The 12,648-nt window shown below is 38.1% G+C and overlaps 2 protein-coding genes across 2 annotated transcripts in view; one reads left to right on the top strand and one right to left on the bottom strand.

Annotated features, from left to right (window-relative positions):
• Positions 1 to 12,648, top strand: part of LOC136835461 (uncharacterized) — a 486,122-nt gene that overhangs the window by 9,712 nt on the left and 463,762 nt on the right. The gene's annotated exons all lie outside the window — the stretch shown is intronic.
• LOC136835453 (hemicentin-1-like) overlaps positions 3,367 to 12,648 on the bottom strand; it is a 48,787-nt gene continuing 39,505 nt past the window's right edge. The window contains exons 4-12 of the mRNA XM_067099003.1: positions 9,252 to 9,446; positions 7,550 to 7,705; positions 6,796 to 6,947; positions 6,411 to 6,555; positions 5,857 to 5,987; positions 5,085 to 5,244; positions 4,414 to 4,879; positions 4,052 to 4,194; positions 3,367 to 3,820 (exon numbers count right to left, since the gene is read on the bottom strand). Of these exons, the coding sequence (XP_066955104.1) occupies positions 3,387 to 3,820; positions 4,052 to 4,194; positions 4,414 to 4,879; positions 5,085 to 5,244; positions 5,857 to 5,987; positions 6,411 to 6,555; positions 6,796 to 6,947; positions 7,550 to 7,705; positions 9,252 to 9,446 (1,982 nt within the window). The 3' untranslated portion in view covers positions 3,367 to 3,386. The remainder of the gene's footprint in view (positions 3,821 to 4,051; positions 4,195 to 4,413; positions 4,880 to 5,084; positions 5,245 to 5,856; positions 5,988 to 6,410; positions 6,556 to 6,795; positions 6,948 to 7,549; positions 7,706 to 9,251; positions 9,447 to 12,648) is intronic.

Genomic DNA, 12,648 nt, shown 5'->3' with positions numbered 1-12,648 from the left:
AGCAATGAAGATTAGTTTAAAGTTTCATCTTCGTGCTTGGGTTAATGTTTATGATTAAAATTAGTCGTGGTTTTGTTAGATATACATTTTGGCTTTTAATAGAAAAATTTAATATCTGATAAAGGTTTTGGGTAGGTTGAATTGCCCTTTGATGCAAGACTTCACAGACGGAAAATAAAAAAAAAAGCTTGTATTTGAAACCCTCGTTTATGAGACCTCCGTGGGTGGGATCGGGAACCGCAGAATTTACTGGATGAAATCTTCGGTGGTTATGACGGGGAGAAATTGAAGCAGTTGGACGCAGAGGCCGTTGAATTCCAGCATAAAAGTGAGCGGGACATTTGACCAGGTCATTATTGTCGTAGACTACGGTGCAATGTTTAGGCTTTGTAAAGGGCGAGGGTATTCAGAAAGAGACAAAGAGAAAAATGCTGAGAGCGTTGACAGGGATGTTGCAGACGAGATGAAAAGAAAGGGGCTGTTGCAAAGAATACAAAGGACTCTTCTGAATGGATTAGAGAAATCGTGGACAGAGGAGAATTCTCAGTGCTGTTTCCTTTTCGTTTTGTAATGCTCAGACAAAACAAAGTAAAAATCAGGTGGTTTGGAAAATAGGATAATAGTAGGATTTCAGTCGGTGTTTCTATAATAAAGAGTTGTGCGTATGTGTATAGAGAGGAATGAAAAAAGTATTATCATGACTGTCCTGCACACTAATTACACGACAGTATACCATTAAACCACACGTGGTAAAAAAAAAAAGTGTAATACTCTTGAAATTGTAAAGTTTTTCTTGTTAACAGTATCATTTGCCGAAGGAATAAAAGCCTTGGTTTTGGTCCAGATATTTTGATAAGGCTTCATAACGTTCTTACTTTATTGTTTTAGTTCATGCATGTGAATCATCACCTTATACACCGGTTCGTAACTATTACATAAGAAGGGAATGGACATTGATGTGATCGAGCAGATTTTATTAAAGTGGTTAGAAAAATACATTTATATGGCCTTACTTATGTACAAAGGGTAGTTACAAGTAAAAATAGAAAATATGTAGTTACATTCATTTACGGTCTTTTATTTGTATTGCTAAAGGCTTACATATTTTATGAACAGTTAAAGCGCTTTGTTTTACGAGTATTTCGGTACTACTATTGTGGCTTTTTATACGAACATTTCGTTGGGCATTGACCTTTAAAATAGGCCCTTATTGTATTGTAATATGTTAAGTTGAATATCTTATTAATACTCTTAAATACAGTTATTAGTATAGTTTTTCTTGACAGTTGTTGTTACGCTCAATCAGTTCTGTACCGGTATTGGAATATATATATATATATATATATATATATATATATATATATATATATATATATATATATATGTATATATATATATATATATATATATATATATATATATATATATATATGTATATATATATTTGCATATATATATATATATATATATATATATATACATACAAAATACATCAGAGTTTAATCCAAGTTGGGAGGTACGATTTGACAACAGTCCTGAAGGTACAATGTGACGTATAAATCTCTTATAGATCATTAAATATTAAGTGCGAAATTTCTCAATTCCTATTTTGTAAAAGTATGACCTGTGGTGCCTTCCTTTCTGCCTACGTTTAGATAGATAATACAAACGTCCTTCTGTTTTGAGAGACGAAAGGTTATACAGAAGAATTTAGATAGCATGCCCACTTGTTATTTTCATAATCCACTTGTTATTTTTATAACAAAATACTGCGGTTTCAGTTTCTTAAAACAGAACTTAGGTGATACGTTTCCACTGACTAGTTTCATAACGTTGGCATCATCTAAAAGGGTTTAGAGCCTCAAGGCTGACAAAAGTCTCATCGATTATGTCAGACACAAAGAATGTTCCGCGCGATATTTATGTTTACTTTGACACTCGCTCACACGTTTTCTTTGTAATATTTGCGAACGACGTTGTACTTATGACAAAGGAACGTTAAATATTCCTTGAAATTACACAGAAGTCAGTATTTCATATATGAATATATTAATTCGACTCTATTCAGCGAAATTTTCACGTGCAGTAGAACCAAGGGGGTACCAAAGCAACTGGTCTTAACGTTTACTAGAACTGTTAATTCGGAGGAAACTTTATTCGCCAGATACGGCCCTCTTTTCAACAGGCTGGAGAGAGAGCCATATCGGAGGCATGGGTCATATACTCGTTTCCCTACTGGGATTTTTTCTGACAACTTCGTCTGCACTACTTTTCGGTATTCCATTTTGACGAATTCGCTTATTTCCCTTTTCTGAGCCTTGGTAGGCGCCCCTTACTTCATCCTCAGCCAGCGGGGCGCAACCATCATCTTTCTGACTCCTTCCACTAGGTTCTAGAGAGTTTTGTGGTTTATGTTGAGCACAAGCACTGTAATCCAGGAGAGATAATTTAGAACCTCCCTTTTGAGAATCGGGAGATGATGGAAGAGCCGATGCCTGTGAAGGGTTGAAAACTCTTGGGGGTTTTGGGGGAGGTGTCATATCAGGGGCTGTTTTATTTTGGCACGCTGATTGGTCCCCTAACAGCTGATCTCTTTCACTAACAGCCCTTTCCTTTCTGTGCTTTTCTGGGGATTTGGGAGGAATTCTAGTTCTCTCTTTAGCACAAACATTTGACAGCGAGGTTTTGGTGTGAAGATTGGTAACAATTCTGGGGTTTGAAATATTCTTTTCTTCTTTGGTTAATAAAGGTTTTGTAGCCTCTTTTTCGTAGGATAAAGCGTGAGACGATTTAGATAAGTTGGCGCCAGCGCCCAGGGTATTTCCTTTGGTGATATTTTTACTCGTTAAAGGAGAGCAGGAGCTGTGAAGGCTTTTGTCCACTTTTGTACTTGAGGTCAGACCTTTTGTAGCTAAATGAGTCACTTCGATGACAGATTCTACATCCGAGTCATTGTTTGAATCGCTCCCCGAGTCATCGAGCTGTCAAAAGGAAAGATTTTATGATTGTGAGGTAGTGCTAAATGTTTTCTTCCAATACAAAGAAAACATAAGTTACATTTGCAAAGAAGTGATTACGTTAAAAATGGTTCCTGAAAGGATATTAGAAAGCGGAATGCAGAGATAAAACCGAAAATATTCGGTATATTTAAACTTACGAACGACTGAATTCTCATGAAGTATTACTATGAAAATCCTGAGATATATTCAAGTACCAGCCAATAGTTGGAGTAATATAGCAGTAAGAACTGAATCTGTTCAAAAACTTTTAAACTGAGCCAGAATACTTAATAAAGACCGTGAGAAATTGTCTATATAGTGATTCTGGGAGGTTTTTATGTAAAAATCTGAACAAAAATTTGTTTTCAAGTTGTGAAGCAATGCCCATCAAATGTCTGAAGTTCTATATCTTTTGAATCCTTTAAATCTCGATTGCTGATCAGCCAAAACAGGTAAGGATTTTCTGTGCATCTGAATACAGTTCTGCGCTTGTTCATTCAAAGGCAAGCATGTATTGCGGTGCTTCTGCATAAGAGTGTGCAGGCGCGGTGAGGGCAAGCTTTGTTGACTGACCGTGAGTGCCTCTCTGTTCGGCTGCCTTTGCTGAGCAGAAGAAACTAGGTCCGGGTTGTAGCACTCCCATGTGTTGTCTACGGGCGTTGTAGAAACTATTGTAGGTTTATTCTTGGGGCGGGGCTTAGCCTTTCGAGCTATTATCACACTCACAATAATCAGAATAACAAGGACTACCACCACACCCACCAGTGCTCCAAAGAGAGTTGTGGCTCCCAGAAGGGTTTTCTTATCTTTTGTGGAGCTGTCTGTAATAGGGGATGTAAAAATAGTACGCAATTAAAAGAATGTGTAACAAACGATAACGGAAAAGTTTACTTTTATACGAAATTGTAGACACATAATGAACTTGTTCTGACAAAATCAGACATGCTCTAAACAATAAATCATGAATTTTCTGCTGATCTAAGTTCTCTTTGTTGTTGTGATAGATGAAATACGATTTTTTTAAATACTGGAAAAAAGGATATAATATATACCTAAAGCTTCTCTATGCTGTGCAAGGGGCGTGTGTACCTCGAGCATCAATGGCTCACTTTTTCCATGGGCATTTTGTGAAGTCACTCTGATTATAACACTGGCACCACCTAGTAGTTGGTCCACTACCCACTCTGGAAACTCACTGTATCAAAATATAAAGAGAATGCTTGGTTATCCTGATTTTAAAATAAGGCTTGAATGGCATATGTTTACAAAATAAGTCTTTATGATGGAATGAAATTTTCTCGTGAAAACATGATCTGATTATATAAATATCTCGCCAGTTACATCATCAAAATAAAAGAATTTCAGTGCTATACTGAAACTTCTATTTGCCTTGTACCACCAAGGCTATATTTACCTGCTTAAATTGGCAATAACCTCTTTTTCTTGCTGGACCTCCAGGAGGAACTCTTGAGGAAGACCCCCGTCGAAACCTTCATGACAGGCAATAGACAAGGAAGTCGTTTCTTGGCCTCTGTTCACAGGAGTAGCTGAGCAGTTAGTGGGAGGGTCGGGTGGCCCTGCTGGGACGAAGTTGATCAAACAAGGGTCCAGCTGCTTGCCAATTTCATTGGTAGCGATACATGTCACGTACCCGTAGTCTCCCTGGGAGAGAGGAGTCAGTCTGACACTGGAAGTCAGGCCGTTACTCTGCACTTTTTTCTGTGGTATTTTTTCGTTTGTATTATCGTCTTTGATTCTAACCCATTCCCATCCGGTGATTTCTGAGGGTTCCGCCTCCACTCGGCAGGTAAGGAGGGTAGGTGTGCCTCGTGCTGCACCTACAATCTTTGCTTGAGTGCCTCCAAAACACTGGGGTGCATCTGTTCATAGGGAATAGTGTCACGATTAATCTATGGGAAAAATTAGTGTTTACAATATTAAAAAAACCGTGTATTGTACAGTACAGCCATATCTACATTAATTTTTAGAAATTAGATTTTCATCCCTCGTGTAAGAGGAAACGTGGTTAATTTTGATTTTATATACATTCAGGCCCTGATTTAGATTCATGGTGAGGTAACCTACGTCTGACGGTAAGGTGAAGAGTATTACTGGTGTTCCTCCCCTCGCTGTTGTAGGCAATACACGTGTAAGAACCAGAGTTACTCTTGCTCAGTTTCTGCAAAGCCAGGCTGAGGCCACTCATCATAATGCCTGCTTTCAGGTTATGCCGTAGCACGACTCCCTGGAATTAAATTAAAAGAATAACAAATGTTACCACTAATGAATTTCTATAGAAGATGTGGGTTGAAGTAAAAAAAATTTTTGGAATCACTCACTGAAGGATTTATGAGATATGACAGAAAACACTCATCGAAAAAATAATAAGTAAGGTATTCCATAAAAAAACTGAAAATACGTTTCGTCCATTTTTTTGGCGCCGTTGTAGCTTCCACTTACATTTTTTCCTCACAAGTGCAGCATATTTAGAATCACTTAAATTGATTCTGATTATTTTGCTCATTTTTGTACAGTGAGTCACTTGCTTATATTGATTTCTGTTATGCAAAAGTAGCTGGAAAGAATTCCATAAAGGGATTCGAGAATTGTAGAATAAGTAAACGTGGTAAGGAAGTTCGTAAATTTGAGTAGAAGGAATAAAAAGGTGTTGAAGTATTTTACTTGCTGCTTGAGGTTTTCTAGATATTTTTTTCATCTGTGAAATTATATCACTGTGGGCTGCAAGCAAAAGTTCCATAATTTTCAGGAACTTGACAGAAGTGAAAGAAATTAAGGAGCAGAATGTCATGGCAAGAAGGAAAGTGGTTAAAACGTCTAAAAACCTTTAGAGCCTTACATTGTGTGTCCAGTCAATTCTTTGGACTTCGGGATTAGCTGCGACATCACATTCAAAGTAGATATCATTGCCCTCTTGAATGATTGAAGAATTAATTGCCCTCCCCAACCTCAAAGTCGCAACTGGCGGATCTGAAAGAGAGATAAGCGCTGCTTGATGATAACTGCATTTGTGAATTATAAGACGAGTCAGTTTTCAAATTTTATTAATCCTGATATGGGAATTCTCCTTAACATTATGCATTATGTGTTCTCGTAATATTATAAGCAATATTTTCCTCAAGCAGGAAAATAGATCTGCTCTCTGCATACTGGATTTGAATTCTAGTGTCCCCTTATTCCCCGTGGTAGGTTTATCTCTTGATTTGGGTTTAGATCCCAGTCCATTCCCTGTCTCTCCAGACCTGGCTCAACAAGGACTTCAGGTGGCCCCGCACCATCTGTAAATGTTTGTCATCATTTTGTAACGAGAAATGGTTGAGGTGTCATAATTATGTAACTGGAAATAGTTGAGTTGTCATAATTATGTAACTGGAAATGGTTGAGGGTACTTACAATGAACTTCCAGCCTGACAGTGCGGGTGATGGGAGAGTTGGGCAGCAATGGGTTGGATGCCGTGCAAGCAAAGGTAGCACCATCGTGGTCTCTGTTTGTCACCACTGTTAGAGTCGCTGTTGTCACGTTTCCAGCGTTATATATCTGTTGGTAAAAGTCAGTTTCAGCATTTATGTCGTCCGCCTTTTGAACTAGAATATTCGGTAATCTTGATATCGACCTTTCGTCTACAGTGTCCTGTCGTAATTTTTCTTAGACTTCGAAATTAGCTTTTGGCTACTTTTGACCATCTTGCTCCCGTTTGAATAAAAAAAAAGTGTACTTCCGTTTTCAATCAAAAAATGTACTTTATTTAGTTTTCTTTAACTCTAATGGCATACTCACCGAATGCACGACCTCAGTAAGATGCAGGTGACCTCTCCACCAGGTTAGTTCTGCAGGGGGATTTGACCCCACGGAGCGGCACTCTAGCTGCAGGGCAGTTCCTGCTGAAACTGGTCCTCTCATTCCAGTGATACTGATTTCTAACGGAGGCACTGAAATCCAGAGAGGATATGTTCATTGTTCGTTATTCATAAAAAAAATTATTTTTTTCCCCCTTACAGTACTAGTTATTGTTTTATTATTAATAAAGGACTCATAAAAACTCCCTTAGTGGTGGGGATAATACAGGACGTTCGAGAACTGAAGTTAGTACTGCAAACAGAATAAGCTGATAAAATTGCAGTAACCTTTTGTATTATGGTCTCTTTAGTTTGTCATTTTAAACGATCACTCATTTATTTTTGGTTTTAAAGACACTATGGATAATACTAACTAGAAAAGTAGGCGCAGCTCTTAACAGTACTTGCTCATTCATGAAAAAAACACGAAAAAACTGAAAAAAACTGTTCGACTCGCTCCGGTAGTAAATTTACATTCTGTTTTCGGGATTTAATGTCAAGTTTATTAATTCATTTTTCAATTCTCAGGAATCAAGCACTGTTTAGCGTTCCTAGAAACTGTGGACACGCATCAGTAGAAAGTTATCAGCAATACTCAGTTAAACCAAAGTAATTACTGTTATCCGTAACCCTACGCAGAAGTGACGGAGGGCAAAAGTGAATTATTTGTTATGACATCGGAATGACTTACTCACACGTAATGTTGAGAGAGACGGACGCTGTGCGAGGCTGCAAAATGATGTTGCGACTGGACTGCTCTGGCGTTGGTGGGTGGGCATGACAGGTCAGCAGGGCTCCTTGGAAACCTCTCGTAGCCCTCAGCCACACCGTCGATTCAACTTTCGGTGACCCTAGAGGATAAGAAGCTTGGATTTAGATTTTTTTTTTTTTCCGTGCAGTTGGAACTTCAAAAGTTCAAGCGAAGCAGTGAATTTATTACCCTAATGCTATTCTCCTTGCATTTTAGTACTTATTTATGTGTTCTTTAATTTATTCATGTATTTTTTTCTTTTTAATAAGTGAAATCTCGTCGTTTTGTATTTCCCTTTACCTTCTCTTACTTCCTAATGAACACCATATTCTTTGGAAGCTTGAATTTCAAGTCAGTGGCCCCTGTGGGCTTGCTCCATATGAATATGGTTCATCTTCAGAATAATAATAATAATAATAATAATAATAATAATAATAATAATAATTTAACTTCAGTTCATGATTTCAGGTTATGTCGTTAGGCTACTTAGCTCTGAACACGAGTCTCGGCTCAGAAAATGTACAAAGGATAAATGCAAGCTACTTTAAGCAGGATTTGACATTTAAAAAAGTTTCGTCACCGTGACCTTGGCTACCATGAAACACTAACACATTTGTCAGTGTTTACGGTTGGTAGTGAATCATGGAATTATATCTGTAACATGCAATCTGGTATATAATATGACGGATAACGATGGCAGTTGTGGCTCCCCATCCGAAAAGAATTTAAATCCTGGCAGTTTGTCATTTGACATATTTTCCCACTAGGGATAATCCGAAGAATAATGCAAAGTGATATTTCCAGCTTAGTGCTAGTCACTAAAAATATTGTTGTGATTGTGTATGTAAATGTGTGTGTATATATATATAATATACTGTATATATAGATAATATATATGTATGTGTATATATATTATATAGCATATGAGAGGAAAAAACTGAAAACTACATTTTATATATATAGCTAAAGAAAGTGCATGGTTAAACTTGTTCGGATGCAACATAAAGGTTATAACAACGATTTTCGGCGGGGAGGATGGGGGAGGGGGTGGCGGGCGGTTAGTGCCGTCAGTGCACCTCACACGGCGCTCTGTGGGCAATTTCTTAAGTGTCTTTGCAGCGTCCCTCCGGGCCTTGTTGCACCCCCGTTCATATCCTCCTTTTTTCCATGCTACCTTCCACCCCTCCCACCCTTTCTTAACAATTGTTTCATAATTATTTTCATCGCTGAACGATCTCTCAAGTCCCAGCTCTTGCCCTTTGGCCTAAATTTTATATTCTAATCCAGTTATGAATGACTTGCGAAGATAGGGATTTGATTAAAAGCTCATAAAAGTTTGTGTAAAGGATAAAATTATACACAAATTATAGATGGGAGAGATACTGATTTAACATTAAGTAAATTCAGAGAAGCATTTTTAATGTCTGTTAAGTTTTTGATAAAACGATAGCAATGTTTGAAAACGTCCTAGAAAGAACATGCAGTGTAGAGGTGAGAATGCGGTTTTTAAGAGGATGGTTGAGAAGGGAGTTTTGAGTGGCTGTTTGCATAGGATGCAAAAGCGTTGTGTATTTTACAAGGGTTATAGGAAAGATATATAAAAAAAAATATGAATATTTGAGCAGAACAGCATATTCATAACTTACTACTGAGGGGATTGAAGGTGACATTAGTCGTTTGATGTGAAAGTTTTGATCCTCTCCACCACCAAGTCAATCGAGGTGGGGGGCTCCCCCCATTACTCCTGCAGATCAAAGTGATTTGAGAGTTCTCTTGTAGTGGGCCTACGCTCCCTACGACACCAACGCCATTCCATAAAACTACAGGTGGCCCTGGTGGAACTGTAAGAAGGAAAATAAATATTAGTAGGTACCTACCTGTGCGCCTCTCTTCCTTAGAGGGGTGGCTTCAGAAAGCGTTAACCCTTTCGGTTCTCAGTAAGTGTAATGGGATGAGGTACCCCCAACGCCATACCCATCTTTACCTGAGTTGCGAGCCACCTCATTATGCTAATTATCCGATAACCGTTCATTGCTTAATGCAACAGATGCACTTCGGATTTTACAGTAAATAGGTAAAGATTGCATATTACCGCAAGGAATTGATCGCAGGTCTCGCTGGTGACGGAGGTCGGTCTATCTACAATAGATCTTGGTCGGTACTAGTTCATCGCGCGACCACTCTCATTCTCATCTTGAAAGGCGTAATTTAATGGTGACCAGAATGTTCAACGCAATAGTGCAATTGTGATCTGTCCATGCTGGCATTAACAGAGGGAAGTCATAGAGCATTTTCAACCTCTTATGACACTATTAGATTTAGGCTACAACAATAGGCTGGTCAACCATAAGATATATTTTATGGGAAAGTATGATATGTTTTGCGAAGGGAAGTGTGAAAGAGTTGACTATATACTGAATCCGTTAAACGTAGGGATACGGTGATTATGAAATTGTGTATTGATGAAAGGCCATATATGGAATGGGTGAAATTGCATACTTTACTAAATTTTACACGAGTTTAGTCATTGTCCCCATGTCAGCTTTTACGCATGGCATGATTGCGTAGTATCTATAACTCTTCTTATATTTTATACCTATTTGTTTTTATGTTTGTATCTTGAATAGACACACAGAGTAAAGTTTTGTCGTTAGCTATATATCAAAGTTTTTGAATGTGAGCACAAAATTTTAAACTTGGGTTCTCAGTACATATCTTATTTCAGAATTCAGAGAAAGCTGTCCAATTCATGCGTGGAGATGTTTCTTTATTCATCACAACAGAAATTTCCAAAACACCCTCCATCACAAAGATAGCGTCCATTTCTCTGAAATAAATGAAAGGTATATCCGTTCATGTAGTATTTATGATAAATACGAGATTGTTATGTAAGAGGCAGCAAATCGGATAACGCTAAATGCCATCTATTATTTCTATGTCATCTACAAAAGAACGGTCTCTCAGTTACCGCATTGTATTATCGGTACATAACATGTATCACGTGGGCATTGATCGCCGGCGACTCAGGCTCGGCATATGGTGGATAGACTTATAGCTACTCCAGTGTCTTGAAACAGGAAATAGGTAGGCACTGGGTGTTGCAGTATATATACTCTTGGGGCATGTGTTGCCAAAAGGGAGTGTGGTAGGAAATTTTTCGAATAAGTTCATATAATAAGTATGAAACGTTCCAGCAGGAAATTCACGATAGAACAACGGAAGGGAAACATTGATAGGTCTAACAGATAAGGCAAGAGAACAGAGTTTAAAGTTTTTGAAGGTGGAATTTAAGAATGAAAATAAACAACGTTGCTGGAGAATTCAGTTTGTTGAGCCGAAGAATATTTGTAGGATCTGAATATGTAGGTCTTAAAAGAAGTCATAGCCAATGAAGCAAATAGAAGCAAAGCGAAGGAAGTATGTTTCTGACTTGAGAATCTGAAGGCTTACACGACCGTAAGATTAGTAAGACTTTCACGGTGACATAAGAAGCACTCCTAAGGAAACTCCCTGCCGTAACATTTCCCCGTTTATGAGCTAGATTTGTGTGTGCCTGTAAGGCTTCCATAATCTTATTTGATTTAATATTACTTGAGAGCGAGAGACAAGGGAGGGGTGAATGTCTATGTGGATTAGGTCGTATTTTTACAGACGTGTATCTTGGCCTGAAAGAAGCGTCCAGATTTTGGGAAAAGCACAGCGATAGATTCAGGAATACTTCGTCTACAGAGCTCTTATGTTTTCGAACTAATGCGGATCAAAGGAAGGGCTTTTATGACTTCTCTTCCTTCTGGAATCCTGGGAGAATAATGTGTATGAACTACTGTATACTCGCTCAGTTTCATACTATGTCGTTCACACGTTACGTCTTTGACTTACTTATGTACTGTGTTTGCACTTATGTCCCACATCAAAATAAAAGAGACAGTATGTATGTATGAGGAAAATGGTATTGGCCTGAACGTCGTCTTTAATTCGATATTTCGTCTAAAAGTTTACTTCAACCAACTCTCTCTCTCTCTCTCTCTCTCTCTCTCTCTCTCTCTCACAGATATCTGGCATTTCTTGTCGTTTCGAACAAAATATTTAGCCTGTGCATGCGACTAATGTGGGGAACCTTGATTCTGTAATGAAGTGGGTCACATATCAAAGTTATTATTGCTAGAAAAATATCCAGCCCTTCTAGTTGCACTGGTAACATACAGTATAATCATTCGGTTTATGATAAAAGCATGAAATTTGGCTGAGGTATTTATTCTCCATTAGATTTTGAGAGAAAAAGTGTTGGCCACTTGACATGTCAAAATGGTGGTTATTTTCCAATGTGGCCACCAGATGATCCCGTGATACGTGACATGCACCGAGGTATTGTTGCATATGTGTCTGGTCAATTTGATTATGGTGACGGATATAGAATTTTTGTTGTGGCGATATTGAATTTGGTATAGAAACGTATTAACGTGGTATTAAACCATTACCCACCTGACTGAATTTGACAATGGGAACTTCAAAATTGAACATAGTTTAGTACATTCTGTGTACATTAGCACATCACACAAAAAAGGCATATTTCTAATACTGATATATGTTAATTCCATCTGCATGGTGATTACCAGTTTATTCTGTTTCTTGTTTTGTCAAACAGTTTCATGCACTGCAAATGGTGTCTTGTTGTCTTGAATGCCGGATTTTGGATCCTTCTGTATATTTTGTGTAGCAGTTGTAGTGCGGAAGATAGGCAGCAAGTAAGTCTGATTTTACTACACCATGGCCACGATTTCATCTGCTATCTGTACTGTGTTCAAGGACTTAAATAGTTCTGATGGAACAGCCTCTTTTCCAAACCCTTCAGTGAACTCACTACTGAAGTCGATCTTGTGATTAATCATTCCTTCACTGAAAGTATCTCCTCGTGCCGTCATTGAAATGCTTTTCGTGGACGAGGGTCTTTTTCTGAGCCCACATGCTAGCTGAAATTGAACAATTTATTGGTTTGGATTAATATAAAGTTTTATTTTCGGGATACCTGAATTGTTCCGTCAT

This window comes from Macrobrachium rosenbergii, chromosome 55 (assembly GCF_040412425.1).
Source record: "Macrobrachium rosenbergii isolate ZJJX-2024 chromosome 55, ASM4041242v1, whole genome shotgun sequence".
NCBI classification, from domain to species: domain Eukaryota; kingdom Metazoa; phylum Arthropoda; class Malacostraca; order Decapoda; family Palaemonidae; genus Macrobrachium; species Macrobrachium rosenbergii.
This window is presented reverse-complemented; position numbering and strand designations above follow the sequence as displayed.